Source organism: Coloeus monedula (assembly GCF_965178545.1).
Source record: "Coloeus monedula genome assembly, chromosome: 5".
Taxonomy (NCBI): Eukaryota; Metazoa; Chordata; class Aves; order Passeriformes; family Corvidae; genus Coloeus; species Coloeus monedula.
The window spans coordinates 26,785,579-26,801,691 of NC_138785.1; the positions used below are offsets into that span (position 1 = coordinate 26,785,579).

The window sequence follows — 16,113 nt, forward strand, 5'->3', positions numbered from 1 at the left end:
GCCTGAAAAGTTTGAGGTTTAACCAGCACAGCTGATTCCCCCACCAGACAAGCTTCTTTAACCTGGCAGACTTCTGCACTCCCTGATCTCCACATCCAACATAAAAACTACCCACACCCACCACCAATATTCCTGTGCTACAAATCAGCCGTTTGCCTTCCTCCAGCCAAACCAGCAAACCCTGCCCTTGTCATTTAGACTTGTCAAGAAGATATGGGAGGGATGGAAGGGTATTTACCCTGTCAGAGACAGCCATAAACAAAGCCTCTCCCTTTTATTTCCATGCAGTTGTACAGTTACATACTCTTGATGTCAATCAACGCCCCTCAAATCATAATACCTGCCTTGACTTTCCTGCTACTGTTCCTTCACCATTTATGAACAACACTATGCATTAAAACTGCATGTACCAAAATGGATTCATCCTTTTGTCCACAACATAGTCATTTCTTCTTTAAAGTCAGACATCTTAGACATTGGTAGGTTGTGTGAAAGAGTCCCCAGGGAACTGAATCCTCTTTGCTTCTAGTTTCTTCCTGGGTTTGAAAGCTGCTGATACTTCGGGGTGGATGGAGTCCAGCCGCTGTTCACACTGGAAGGCCGTGAGGAAGGCCGTCCTGTAGTTGTTATTCATCCAGCCATAGAGAAGGGGGTTAGCAAATGTTGAGCACATGGCAATGACATGAAACACCGTGTAGATCAGTTTGTACTCTTTCAGGTCTAACACCTGACTGTCAATGTCACTGACCAGCTGGAAGGTGTGAAAGGGCAGCCAGCTGACAGCAAACACCACGACGACGCACACCAGCATCTTGGTGGTTTTCCGGCGCCGGTGGTGATAGTGGTCATTCCCCGCCCCAGGGCTAACGTGGTTCTTGAGCTTGGTCCAAATACGGATGTAGGCATAGGAGATGACTGCCAGAGGCAGCACATACTGGATCAGGAGCATGGAGATGCTGTAGATTGTGCCATAGTTGAGCTGCCCCTCCCCTGGCCACTTCTCAGAGCAGACCACAATCTTGAAGTCAGGAATGATCTCAATCAAGGAGTACTCACGGAAGATGGCTAGAGGACTTGCCAGCAGGGCACTGACTGCCCAGGCAACTCCTATAATCAGGAAGCTGATCCGCTTAGAGATTTTGCTTTCCAAGTGGTAGACGATGCAGCGGTGACGATCCAGAGCGATCACAGTCAGTGTAACAGTAGACACATGAACAGCCAGGGCCTGGGCATAAGGCACCAGGTGGCACAAGACTGGGCCCAGTTTCCATTCGCCCAAGAGCGTATAAACCAAAGTGAAGGGCAGGCACAGCGTATTCACCAGCAGGTCGGCCACTGCCAGGTTGGCAATGAAGAAGTTGGTCACTGTGCGCATGCTCTTGAACTTGATGATCACGTGGATCACGAGGGAGTTTCCAATCACCCCCAGCAGGATGATGGAGCAGTAAGCAAAGATGAGAATTATTTGCACTTCAACAAGCGTTGTGCTGTCCTTCAGTTCTGGTTTAGGGTCCAGAGCCAATTCGTTGAGTGGTGTGGTGTACCTTGTCAAGTACAGCTTCGTGAACAGCTCCATTTTCATTTCATCTGTCTGGTTTTCCTCACCTGCTGCTTCCAGGGGCCCCATCCTTGCAGCAGCCTGGTCTAAGCCACAAAGCTGCCCCTGAAACCAAAACAGTACAGGAACAAGTGGAGAAATTGGTCCACATGGGCTAAGACAAGAAGCATCAAGCTAAAGCCACATCTCTTTCCTAACCCACATGCTACATTGCAGGATTAAGAGAAGATCTGTCTTAATATATTTAAATTCTCTTGCCCTTACATTTCGAAGTCTGATCCAGTAATATTATTTAGGCATGACTCCTGCTGAAAATTGGAACAGATTTCAAAAGCATTCCAAAGACAAAGTTTGCCTAAGTAAATGCAGAAGGATTAAGATCCTGCTGGGCAGCATACCATTTTTTTTACAATCCACTACCTAAAACTAGTGCTGATTTAGCACAAGTCTTCCAGTAATATCTATGGGAATTCTACATGGACCAGCACACCCCGGACTGTTATTAGCATAATAATCTTCCAGCTTTTCCTTAATGAAAAGTGTTTCCTTTAAATAGTTACTAAATTCTTACAGGTTTATGCCCTTCCTTAATACCAGTGAACTAATTAATTACTGGGGTCTTTCTTAAAGAAACTTTGATTTAGAACAGTTTTTACCATGATGCAAATAAAAATACCCCTGTAATAGAATTGAAATAACAGCAATTCTTTGAAATGACTGCACAACTTATTCATGCTGAAATCAACTCAAGAAACAATTGAAACACAGTTACATATAATATTTTGTTTCTGTGTGATGTTTCAGAAAACAGAGCTCCTTGGAGACTGCCAATCAGGCATTCATTTCTGACTGCAGTCACAGGGAAGACCAATTCATTCCCCTGCTGATGTCAGTAAGAATTTCACCACTGGCATAAAGATCACGTTTTTTTCTTTTCCTTCCTTACACAGGCTGAGTCAAATTCTGTGCTATCCTAAGACTTCAGTAGGCACAATGTATGAATGGTTTACAATCAGTTGCTGTCTTGGATTTCAGTCCAATGTAAAAAAGTACACATCCCCATGCAAACTGCTCAAAGCATGGGTGGCACGTTATCCAAGAACCGTGAACCTGGGGACTCCTTTCCCTGGCCTGGGAAAATTCTAAGAAATTACCAGTGCCAAGCAAACTTACCAGTAAAACACCACTGTTCACCACTGAGAGGAAAGCCAGCCCTGATTTACTCACACTATTTCCCCATTCATATCTTCCCTAAGGAAAACAAGAGTAGAGAAGAAATGTCACTTTCTTGCTTCAAGTGCTACGCATAGCTTAACCCTTCTCAGATTCAAGTCTGCCTAAAGAAACAGCTACTGATGTGTTTGGATTAACATGGCATTTCAAAAAATTCTTGTTCTTTTTTAATCAGCTCCATTTAATTCCTTCCATCTTCAGAGAAACATTTCAGAGCAACAGAGGTACATTTTTATCCCTACCCAGTAACTATCAGTGAGTGACATCCTTCAGTATGGTTTCCAAACTGAGAAAGGAGGGTTGTCTACCAGCAGGAGACTGAGCCCTTTTTGCTTGCTTCTATCCCACACAATATCCCGAAGAATTTCTCAGGGTCAGCTATTTTTGCAAAAGCAGCAGATCGACTGCATGAACTGAAAGGCTAAACAGGTCAGAATTATGCCATACTGTTTAATCTACATTTACTCAAGAATTAATAGTGTAAGCTGAGATGTGCCAGCTGGTCCTACTAGTGTACCCTGCTGATTTTAGCAATATAATCAGTTTTCAACCACTAGCCTAAGCAATGGATGTCAGGAAGGGATTCCTTATCAATACGCCTTTAGTCCACCAGGTTAAAAATGTAAGAGATCCACCACAATTTACACTTGTCAAGGCTATGCAGAAGTTCAGAACTCTGATGAGCATTTTCCTTTGACCCATACCTACACCCAGGAATTATGCTTCCATATATTATTACAGTAGAGATTTGCTGAGGTCCCAGGACTGTAAGATGCTTCAAAATCTCATAATTTTTTCCAGTGCAAAATAAGAGCATGTCACATCTACACATAGAAGTAGAAAGGTGAGAGGGCTGACAAATCTAGTTTTTTTCCCCTTCCTTGCCATACATCCAGACTGAAAGACACAGCTCAGACAAATAACATAGCATCCCTTTCTTCCCAAAAGTATCTTTACCCATTTCCCTAGTCCCTGACTTTCTGTTAATTCCTACTTGCAACTCCTTTGTTTTAGCGAAGCCTTCTTTTGTTCTGACACTTTTATTTTGTTACTGCCCTGTTCAGGCTGATGAAAGATGCTTTGGTCTTCTAAATAAGACAAAGCTGACGGAGAGAGAAGGGACAACCACGGTTTAAAGCAGAATCAGCTGGTGTGTCAGCAAGCAATGAAATAAACTGGACAAGTTTGACATTGTCAGTGGGACAGCTATGTCGGCAAAATATCAGCTGCTTTCAAAAAATGGGGATAAAACTGAGGTGCCACTCCAGGTGGTGTTTGACAGGACCCTTTCTGGTTTTTTTTGATATAAACTCTCCAGGTGATAGCATTTACTAGTGCACCTTGCATACTGCACCACACTGGGGGCTTTTTTCCAGTTTCATTTTCCCCCAGCAGTCATATCCTCATGGTCAGGCATCAAATTGCGTCTAACTTTCGGCACAGAAAGGCCCAGAGAGGATTTACATCGGTTCTGAGAGCAAGTAAGCAAAAAGGGCGGAATACGTGATTACATTAGCAAGCGGCATTCCCATCAGGACCGCAGTGCCTGCGCTGGAGAAGGGGCTGGGGTTGCCGGAGGCGAAGGTGGCAGCAAACGCGCCTCTGGGATGCTGCCCTCCCGCTCCCCGGCGCCGTCCCCGGAGGGAGACACCCATCCCGCCAGGAGAGCCCCGTTCCCGGGGAGTGATACCCATGCCGGGGGCAGACACCCGTGCCCGGGCGCTGCGGGCATCCCGCCGCCGCCCCGTGCCGGGAGCGCCGCTCCGTCCCCTCTTCCCGTTCTTACCTTCCTCTCGCCCCGGGCAGGCGAGCGAGGCACGGCGGCTGCTGCCTCAGGAGCCGGTGTGCCAGGGCAGGGCAGGGCGGGGCAGGGCAGGGCGGGGCGGGGCGGGGTGGAGAGCTGAGCCCCTCGCTCCGCAGCGGAGCGGCTGCCCCGCTTCCCCCGCCTGGCTCGGTCCCGCCGCCGCCCTCCCCGCGCCGCTCTCCCCTCCCGGCGGCGGGGCCGCAGCGCCGCTCGCCCCGTACAAAGTTTGGAGGTGGCGGCGGCGGCCCCCGCACGCCGGGGACGGGATCGGGCGGGGCGCGGCGCCGGCTCCGCCCGCCGGGCTCCGGGCGCGGGGAAGCGGCTGCGGGCAGCGCTCTCGGGATGTGCTCGTGGGATGTGCCGGCTGCCCCTCGCTCGGCTGGTAACGGCGGCAGCGCTGCCGCCCTCAAGCAGCGATTTGGAGAAAGAGGGAGTCGTGCCGGACCCGAGCCGGTGTACGCGCCGCACACCCGAGCCTGCTTCCTAGCTTTCCCAGTCCCCGAGATGCCTTCTGGGGCAGCATAAAGGGGATGCCTTTGCTCCAAACAACTGCTGAAATCCTTGCCTACAAGCGCCGCAGCTTGCACAGATTTTCTGATCCTCAGATGTGGCTGTTGCCAGAGCAGGTGTAAGGATGAATAAAGCATTTACATACTCTGTCAAGACCAAAATAAAATATTTCATATTTATTTACAAGGCTAGAAAGGTAGAGACAACAGCTGCTGCTTTTATTTGGTTCTATATCAATAACCTTTCAAACCAGCTCTCCTGCCAGCCTGCTTGACTGAGTTCTAGTGCCAGCCAGCATTGCTGTGAGTCTGGTAGGGTCCAGCTTCGTTAATCAATCCATCAATGGGTTCTGCTTAGTATTTTGCTGGGTGTCTCAAGCTTCTCTCTAGATATAACTTCTGAGATTCAAGGGACTGTCTTCTCAGTGCATATCTGGGGGACCTGATTTACCAAAACGTGCTTCAGCCCTGGTTGCAGATCCCAAGAATAGGAACTACGAGACTTTGCTTTCTCTGTGTCTGTAGCACTGATGCTTAAACAATACTCTTCCCAAACCTTACAGAAGCTGCTCTCCAGAACAGGAATACTCCTTTACTTCCTGTCACTTGGGTAAACTTGCATTCATATTTAAGGGAGTTTCAGGGATCAGCAACATTATCTTCCCTTTTCTGTCCTCTTTTTCTTCCAAAGGAGACTCGATACAAAAGCACTTCCCTTGTCAAAGGTAATGCTCCTTGCTTTCATTATAGCTCAATATTATGCCCTTATCAAAAGCAGAGAATGTTAAGGAAGCATCAAGGAGTAACTTCAGTGATTTAGAGCTAGTTTTGAAACTCAAAACATGTCTTGAGAACCCCCTTGGATCTTTACTAATTCAGGCTATCTCTTCAGGAAGGGCCTTGCTCTTAAGTCCTTCAGCACTTCTAAGACTGCTAATGGAATGCCCCTAGCTTATTGCAAAATAGATTTCTTTGATGACTAAATAAAGAGCCAGGAGTTTCAATTCTCCTACCCCTCTTTATTCACTTCCCAAGTCAATCCAATTGTAGGATTTACTTTTTGATCTATTAACAGACCTAAATGCATGCCATGAGTTTTAGTAATTAGAGCACTTGTATAATACATGGCTGTAACAGCCTGCAATCCTTTCCTTTCCTTCTCTGGTAAGTAGTCAGCAATGGCATTCCACTGATCTCAGGGGTGTTGCTGTTGTGCCCTACTCTGCACACTCCTTCTAATTTAATGTATTTTTGCTACTCCTAATGTCTTGGAGGGTGTAATGAAATGCTACAAATCTTTATAATCTGCCCAGATCAGGATTCCATAGCTAAGGGAAGGATGCTCCTGACTTACACTTCCAGACTCCTGGAAGAAGCCAGGAAGAAGTGCAATTTCCTAGAAGCTGTTATGCCATGAGGGTCAGCTTCCCATGCAAGAGAAAGAAGGCGTTATTCCCTGTTACAAGGCAATTCTGTGTTCAGGCACAACTGAAATGTTTAATGGAAATGCATTTCTAATAAAAACCAGCATTTTTTATTGCTCATAAAAGAGTGGAATTTAATGGCCCCATAAACACCGCCTTGAACCAAAAGCCATGAGAACACTAACATCGAGGGCAGGCAGAGTCAAGTCGCAAATGGGCTGTTCAACATGAAATGTGCTGCTGCGTGATCACCTCCAAAGCTACTGGGGGTACTTTGCTTTGTGCGCACTCGAATTTCTGTCCCAAAAGCCGTGATAAGCCATGAGTCATTGAATCACACAACCGTGCGTTGGATGGAACTTCCAAAAATCTTCACGTCCAGCCTTATGCTCAAATCAGGTCTAGATGCAGCAGGTTGTGCCAGGCTACGTCTCTTCTCCAGGAGAGTTGTGATTATCTCTGACTGAGGGATACTGCCCTCACTGGGCAGGCCATCCTGCCAGAAACTCTAACACAATAAGATGTGATTTTTTTGTATCAAGTCAAACTTTCCCCTGTTCCAGCCTGTACCAAATGCATCTTGTCCCAGACCTGTGCTCCTCCTGGTAGTTGTGAACAGCAGTTAGATTTCCACTCAGGCTTGGCTTCTTTGAGGCTGAACAAACTCAGTTCCCTCAACACCACTTTGAATGATATGTAACTCAGCCTCAATCATCTTGGTGTCCCTTTGTTGGACTTACTCCAGTCTACCAATGTCTTTCCAGCACTAGGAGCCCCAAACTGAACCCAGTTGTGACCACAGATGTGGTGTCACAACTGATAAATAGAGGGGAATAGTCATTTCTCAACCTGTTGGCTACACTCTTGCTATGTCTTGATACAGACTGTAAAGTTAGACTGTGCAAACTGACTTGCACTAAATAAATGAGCCACATGAACTTTAAATCTCAGCTTCCTATTTAAGGCAAGTCTATAAATGAGCTTTTGCTGTGAATATGTATACGTACTTAGATGAAATTAGATAACATATCCTAACAGCTTGGGGAAAAAAGCTTGTTGGATTTATGTTGTTTCTGCTGTAAATCCCACTTAGGGAGGTACAGCAGATCAGATATCTGATTTTTGTAGTTTGCCTCTGGCAGTATCTGTTCAACTGTCTTTACTGTTAGACAATTGTCTTGTCAAATTCTGTCCAATATGAAGGTTTTTTTCTGATGGGACAATAAACATTTCTGCCAGCTCCTCCTAAGTTTACCAATTCTCAGGAGCAAACTAAAGGTCTGCATGTAGTGCCCAGACTTGAAGCAGTAATTACTTTTGTTTTAATCACAGAAATAGGAAAGAGTTGACAGTCCTTGTCCATTACATTGTCCAGCATCAGGTTTGCTGAAATGGCAAATAAGGCCTGATGAATATCAACAAGAAAAAACAGCAAGCATCCCATCTCCTGTCCCCAGACATAGTTTTCTTTATTTTATTTACTGTGAGGGTTGAACATAAAAGAAACCGCTGCCCCTTGATCACTGACCTTTAAAAGCAGTGCTGTGCTGTGTGCCACTCACTTGACCCAAACTCTGCCAGTCCTTACTCACACAGATTTTCCTGGAGTGAGTCAGATTTCAGGAATTTAAGTGTTCTACATAGCATGGCAAATCTGTTAAAAATAAAATGGGGAAAAAAACCCTGAAAAATGACCTTGATAAAAAACATTTATCATGAATCTGTTATATGGTACCCATACAGAGATCATATGGTGTAAAATTACGTAGAAAAAGGACTTTTTTTGTTTAAAAGGTCAGAACAAAAGTGTTTAAATACCTTAAGAGTGTATTTTCTACTTATATAGAGCTGTAAACATTTTGCCATACATTTATAAACTGTTATCATTCCCTTTTTGTTTAGATTCAGTCTCACAGGTTCAATTCTACTTTTTTCTCTTTTCCTAATGCAGTAATATAACTGTATGCACAAAAATGTATCATCAACTTGCCTTAGATGCTGAAGGAGGTAAATACAAGTCAGCAGGTAATGAAAGGAATTGGTAGACATGTATAAATACCAGCTTGGAGCTGCTAGCAGCAGTACTTCACAGCCAGTGCTGGTTAAACAAACAGTTTGGTGCATCTCGTTCAAAAATGATTGCACCAAAGGCTCACTTCAACTGGCTGTTTGCTCACAGGCTGTGGCTGAGTTTTCACACAAGGCAAGACTGCAGAGCTGAACGCTGCATTTCAAACACAGCCTTCCCAAACCTCCTAGCGCATTGCACGCACTACCTTCATTCAAAGTCAACGCTGTAAGATCAAGTAGTTCATCTAAGAAATGACAAGTTTAAAGTTGCCCATTTAACACCAACACATGCCTACTTGATTTACATACCTGTGACACAGTCTGTAATTAACTAGACACACAATTTTTCTCTAAGGTCTAGAGCGTCATTCAGTGTTCCCAGTTGGCTGTGCTTAGGCAATGAGCATGTCCTTGATATTTCTTTACATCCTCAGTATATATTTTGCCCTCTTATTCCTTCTCTTTACTGACATGCTATCCTTTCTCTGCAGAGAATATAGAAATTGTCATTTCTTCAGAGGGTTTTCTATGCTCTTTTCATTACTACATCTCAGTCACAAATACTCAACCTTTATTGAGATCTATTTTCTGTCATTTGAATTCAAGGAGCCTTGACAGCGTGAGGGCCAGGAAAACACTAAAGAAGCCCGGATGTCTGGCTGCACCCTCTGGTTCACCGTGGTTTCCACACAAAAAGGTACCAGAGAGCAAGCTCCTCACCTGAGGGAGCTACTCCCTGGCTAGTTGTCAGGCGTGTTGGGGGAGGCAAAGAAGGAGAGAGGGGAACTCCTCATATAGATTCGACACGTACCACCAACCAACGAAAAGGGACAAAGAACAAAGGGCCAAAACCCGCCAGGGTCCAGGGATTTTATACTGAGGGTTGGAAAGGCGGGGATAAGGTATACAGCCAATGGGACAAAGGGAAGGAGGTGGGGTTGAAGCTGAGGGAACCAATGGGAACAACACATGGGAGGGAACAAGAGAAGCAACGAATGGGATGTTGAGGAGTACAGAACTTTCCAGAACTAATGCATAGTTAACCAAGAGAAATGAATATTTATAACTTCATACATAAAACAGGAAGGGGGAAAATATTAACCAATCATGAAGTAATGTGCAAATCGCTAAACCGGGGGATGATGGGCTCTCGCCCTAACCACGCAGTGTGATGTTAAACATCGGTGCCTGCCCACTGCACACTGGTTTTTGCTGTGCTTTCAGGGGTCGGGGTGGCCACAGCCACTTGCACCACCACAGAGACTGGCCAAAGTTTAATACGATTTAAAAGTACCAGGAATAAACCACTTTACTGTATTTTTGTTGCTTGCATTTTAGACATTTTTTCCTTCCTATTTTTCCTTAATTTGATTTCTTTTTAAATAGAGAGATTTCTGAAAACTCCAGAATCTAATGTGAAAATGACACTTCATTAGGGTATTGAAAGCTTGGTGTACAGCTAGTTGTTGCCATTTCTAGAGAGCTTTTAGATGTTCTCAAGGCAAGCATACTCTGTTTATTTTAGAGTACTCATCACAGGGAATTGATTCTCACATACAGCTTAGAGCTTGGATATTGCACACACTTCAGTCCTCAGTTTCTGGTAGCTGGGAAAGCAATGTATCTCTAAAAGCTTTCCAAAAGTGAGTCAACTATATCTGCTTCTTGTATGCTTGCTTGTATGTCAGTTACTTCTAATTCTAGAGATCCTTGGCTGTTACAAGCAGCAATGCCACTTACCCTTTGCTTTGTCTAAAAATTTTTCTTGTAACAATTTTTATAAGTTATGGATGTTCTTAAAACTGAATCAGATGCTCTTCAAGCTCAGTTTTTGACTTGCTGATGAAATCTGTGCAGTGTTGAATGAGTTGTCTTTGGGACAAACAGAACTCAATCTGAAAGATGAAAAACTTTCAAATATGTGCTCCCTCCTCTCCAAGTTATGTATCTCAGAATACAGAAAACTGGTCACAAAACTTATACACATTCTTTCCTCGTAGAGAGTGCATAGAGCACACAGTTGACTACACGTTACTCAGAAATTTATTTTAGTGAGCTTATTTTTCAAAAATATCCATATGTTTTGGAGAGTGTTTTTTGTTATCATATGATACTCTTTTCATGACAAAACCTTTCATGTTGCTCTTAAGCTCAAGGAAACAGGTCATCTTTTGACCTTGCTCAGACAGCCTTCATTAGGATGCAGAAGATTGCTGGTTGGCATCTAGGTCCTGAAGAGGTGCTCCAAAGAATCAATATACATAGAGTAACCTATCAGAAATTTAATTATTTTGATGAATATTGGCATCTATGAATGAAGACAGGCCTCCTGATAATGCTGTCTGACATATAATGCCATGTAAAACACATCGTGTTTGTTGTGAGCATAAACACAAAATGCAATTAAAAGCAGTTTCCAGTGATTCATGAAACCGTGTCATCTTATATAAAGAAATTATTTTTTTCATTTGCTAGGACCCAAGGGAGTATCTTTCTCCCATGTTGGTGAAAATAAATTAATTCTCATAAGGTTTTTGCACACTATTTCAGTAAATTTTCCCACATTTACACAGAATTTACATGCTGTTCTGAACCCGTCACTAGTTTCATCTGGAGTCATTCTGTACCTCTGTGTGACATTTTATGCAATAATGTCTTTTGGTAAAAATACATGGCATTAAATTAATGGATGTCCTTTGTAAATATTTTTTGTCCTTAAGAAATTACTTCAATCGCTGAGGAAGTGGAAAAGGAGCGCTTTCTATACTTGTTATCGCTCATTTTAAAAAGTGAAGTAGTTACTGTCCCATTTGTGCACTCTGTCACAATTTTGGAACTTCTGAAGGACTAAATTCTAGGCTAAGTGCAGCAAACCTGTACAGCCCCCTTCTCAAACTGGAATCATATGACTCAAACACTCACATACAGAAATGCTGAGAAGTTTCAACTGGTTCATCTTCTTCCTTGCTGATACTTTCCATTACAGGTGTCACACTTACCAGTGTAGTGAAACTTCAGTGCCTAATTTTTGACTGACAGCACTGTTTGTGAACAAGTTAAGCTTGTCAGCCTATCTTCATAAGGCTGAAAAGCACTCTAATGCAAAAAGTCTGCCTCCCACTCAGAACTGAACTGGCAGTTTTCTACATGAACTCTGCTTTCCTTTGTTAATTGCCTGTGATTCACACCCACATTTTCCAGAGAGTGATGGCATTTTAATTGCTAGCGGTATTTTAGGATGGAGGAGAGGCAATGGGAAGAGGCTTGGGAAAAAAGTGGGTAGGGGTTTGGCATGTTTGTAAGGCTAACTGTTGTGTGATTGCACACAGCCAGACCAGCAGCCAGAGCACCATCTGTGCACACAGCTGATCCATCCCGCCCGGCTTCAGCACAAAGGAATGTGTCAGCTCCCGCTTTTCCAGAGCAACTGAAAGCCTCCTTCATGCTCCACTGAAATTTTGCTACCATTCCCTGAAGATCTATTCCCTTCACCCTGCACGTCTGGCTGGCACAGCCTTCCTTCAGCAAGAAGCTCTTTCTGCAGTGCTGTTTTTGCAGGTTGGAGTGGGGAAGATTCAGCTGCTCTTCAGCATCACCTCCCTGTCATGCAAGCTGCAGAATGATCATCTCAGGGTCCTGGGGAATGGTAAGACACATATGATCCCCCCAGAAATGCAAAAACATCTCAAGAGGCTGTGTGTGGCTGTCTGTGATGGAGGTGTTCGCATCTGAGATAGTTGTCTTAGACTTCCTTTAATGTCAAGGGAGACCTACTTAGTCTAATTAGTGGAGTTTAAAACTTTATTATGTTTGGTTGGATGAATTGCACCCCAAGCACCATCAGCTGTTTACAAGACCTTCTTGAACCCTAGTGGAAACCTCAGCAACTAGTTCTTTGTATGCTGTAGGTACCTAAACTCCAGTGAAAGGGATTCCACCTGTTGTTAATGGTATCACAAGGATGAGCGAGTAAATTTTCTCCCCATCAGTAATTGGACTGGAATCCAGTGTATGAGTAGTTGTTCCCCAGATCCTCAGTGAAGTTTAAACATGTAGTGTCCATTGATTTCAGGTACACAAACTATACAGGCTTGGAGCCTTAATGCTTTGCAGATTGTCAGATATACCCTCATAGGATGTCTGTGTGATATTCTCTTTCTTGTTCACAGAGGCTTGGAGGGGCTTGTCTGTGTGCAGAAACTGTCCAAAATAGCTCTCTCAGACAAGTTCCAGATACAGACTCCCTTCCTCTTAAATATCTTTTACTGTGTTACAGGCAAAAATTCCTATACGGCAAGACCTAGACTGCCAAAAATACAAAAGAAAACCCAAACCAACAATTGTTTTCATCTGTAAACCCATACTGATATCCATAAAAGTTTTTGTCATATTGGCAATCTTACACATTCACACAGTGCACTAATTCTTCACCTAACAGTGTACATGGTGGCAGGTTTAGATGGATCTGCCATTGCATGAAATTAATATCACGCCTTCCTATCAATAGGTTGCGGTGAAGACCAGAAAAAGCAGATTTCTCTATAGATTCTGCAGCAGAGTTTTGTTGAGTGACTAGAGACCACCCCATTCTGTGAATCTGCACACAATCTGTCTTACCCTGGCTTCTCTATTAGGTACAAAAAATCTAGTTTGCGGCTCTCACCAATTCACCCTCCACCTCTATTCTGAAGTCTTCCCTGTGATTCTGGCTTTCCTCCAGCATTGATTCCTGCCAGTCAGAACACAGGACACTCTCATACATTTCTGTCTTCTTTCATTCCTATAACCTTCCTCCCAGCATGGTGTCACCAACAAACATCTGTACATAGCTGGTTTTGCTATTAACCTCTCCTCCTGAGAGTATCGGATGCACTCTTGTCTCTCCTAATAGCAACTTTTGTTCACCACCAAAACAGAAGAAAATGCTGTTAACATCTGTGTGTGAAAAGAGACATCTTCTTTATCTGTGTCTTCTGTCTCTACTAAATTTGAGAGTGAAATTTAGCCCATTGTTTCTTTATCATCTCGTTTCTCCCCTCAGCAAAGATTAATTACCAAGTAGTTTTGTATGATTTTAATGCTACAGTTCTGTTCTTCACAGTGCAAATGTATGTGGCCTACATAGTGGGAAAGTCGTGAATATAATTAACAGAGGAATTATGATGAACTCCTGTGTAAATTTTGTTAGATTTTCTACCACCTTATGACATTTTAAAGAAATTATACCAATGAAAAAGTCAATAGTTAACTGATCTGCCTTGTCAGAGACAACAGGCAGAAGCACTGAACAAAATTTTTTCTCCATAACATTGTATCTTATGCCATGCACCTAAGTATTAGCATGACTAAGCATGAACCTGCTCCTTGTAGAAATCCTGACATTTCTTCACTTAAACATACCTTATATATCTCCTCCTTACCTTCATTGCACGGAAAACATGTTGTCTTTGTAAAGAAACCTGAGTATCAAATATTCTTTTGCACAGATACTTTACAATACAAGGCAGTAAATCCATGAGCTTGAAAACAGAAGGGCTTCACCACACTCAAACTTCTCTTTAGGCAGAGTAATTCAAGGTTTCAACCCCTTGCTACAGCAGTGGCTCACAGCACCCACAAGCCATCACATCTCCCCTTGTTACCAAATGCAGTAGGCACGTGCATCTCCAGTGCCATCTTTATTTGGACATGTACAATTTATTTTGACTCTTAAGGAAACCTACAATAGTTTTACTATTACGATGTTGTTTTAAAGTACTAATATTTGCTAGTGAGAAATACTTAATCCCTTTTTGTTTAGGCTTCTTTGTGAACTTTTACGCAATGAAGGAGTAAGAATATTCCTAGTTAAAAAATAATATAAATGACACACCCAGTTCTCTGACTTTTTTCTGGTAAACTCAGAAGAACAGTGCAGTAATACTATATCACAAATTTATAGATATGACTGCAGAGCTATAGTGTACTATAATATTAAACATTTTTTTTAAAGTAATCCCCATGCCAAATACAATCGTCAATTTATGGATATAAATAAAAAAAAAATCTGTCTTTCTGTCAAATATATCCATTTATACTGAAGAGTGTTTATATTAGTAAAACTTTAATGTATCAGGAAATTAATAAATAATACCAAGGTTAATGAAGGGGAGAAAAGAAGTTGTATACTTAAAAATCAGGCTTATGTGATTATGCAGCAGTCTTTAGATTATTACTATTTTTCTAATCCCAGGTAAGCTTAATTCTGCTTGAGTAACAGCTTCTGATGTTGTACAAGTGAATCTGCCAGTCCTACACTGGTGAGCTATTAATTGATTCCAAAGCTAATCCACATTTTTTACCCAAAAGTTTATACCATATACATGTGTTATAGTTTAGAAAGTATTGGGATGGTGGTTTAGAAAAGGCCAATTTAAAGTCAGGGCTTGGATTCTGCTATCCACATTTGTTTAAGGAAAGAGGACTTGACTTTGGTGTTAAGCAGTACTTCACTGCAAGCCCTACAGCTTAGAAAAGGCACTGAGTCTGAGGGAAAAGTGCCAAGATCCAGACTCCCTATTGTGGCTGACAGCTACCGTGCTGTCTGCTTTTCATGAACGGCCTCTTCTTCTGCAGAAAACTAGTCAAAAAGGGACCAGTGAAACTAAATGTATGAGGATCTGGGATTGCAGAAGTAGCTCCAGAGGGGCCAACCCAGAAGCTCTGCAAGGGGAAGCCTTTAATTCTTCTGTTTTTCAGATATTCAGGGTCAGGGGACAGAGTTATCCACTCAACACTTACCTGCTCTTTTGGAAACTATGACACTGATTTGTGGCTGTTGTTGAAAATTGGAGCTCTTTACCAGCTAGCTAGCTTGGAGCCTGTAGCAGAGGAGGTTTCCATACTGAGAAGGCTCCTGCAGACACTGGATTTTGTTTTGGTCTATCCAAAGCAGATCTCTTTTAATTTATTGCAAATTTTGTAGCATCTCTTCCCTCAGGCAGTTGTGGTCTAAGCTTTTCCACCCTAGGTAGACATTCAAAGGATGAAGTCAATATAAAAAGAAGCCAGCCCTCTCATCTTCTCGCTGCTCAGAAACAGCTTCTGGCAGCCAACACTTGGATTAGTGCAGGATTTAATACCGTTTCTATATACAAGTGGTGGCTTTCACTGCACTAAGTAAATCCTGTAAGGGGAAATCCTGCTTTGAAGCTTTCTGAAGTTCTACAAGTTACCTTGTATATATCAAAAATATATTTTATTGGGTTTTCAACAAACCCATGATAAGATGCCTGGTAGAAAGCTACTAAAGCAATGAAGCTGCTGTAGGACTGGTGCCTATGATTTGAAAGCTGCCTACAGAGTCTTTGTCACTTTCCAGGATAAAGAGTAAGCAGTAGAGTATCTTAGGGAATTAGTCTTATTTAAGATGTTCATCAGTGACCTGTGAAAGGAAGGGATACAGGAGTATGTCCCAGTTCACAGATGATACTGAGCTCCTGCAGGGAGTCAGATGACACAGTCACACATAGAAAT

The 16,113-nt window shown here is 42.9% G+C and overlaps 2 protein-coding genes across 2 annotated transcripts in view; both read right to left on the reverse strand.

Moving 5' to 3' along the window:
* Positions 1–469: 469 nt before the first annotated feature.
* Positions 470–1,627, reverse strand: NPY2R (neuropeptide Y receptor Y2; the record flags this gene model as incomplete). The annotated part of the gene is made up of 1 exon (XM_082281510.1): positions 470–1,627. One exon carries the CDS (start codon positions 1,625–1,627, stop codon positions 470–472), a length of 1,158 nt encoding a protein of 385 aa, XP_082137636.1.
* A 2,542-nt stretch (positions 1,628–4,169) lies between these two features.
* The window catches only part of RBM46 (RNA binding motif protein 46), a gene marked incomplete at both ends in the record, with an annotated part of 130,594 nt that continues 118,650 nt past the window's right edge, over positions 4,170–16,113 (reverse strand). Inside the window, 2 exons of the mRNA XM_082281974.1 lie at positions 4,170–4,262; positions 4,817–5,106. Coding sequence (XP_082138100.1) covers positions 4,170–4,262; positions 4,817–5,106 — 383 coding nt within the window. The remainder of the gene's footprint in view (positions 4,263–4,816; positions 5,107–16,113) is intronic.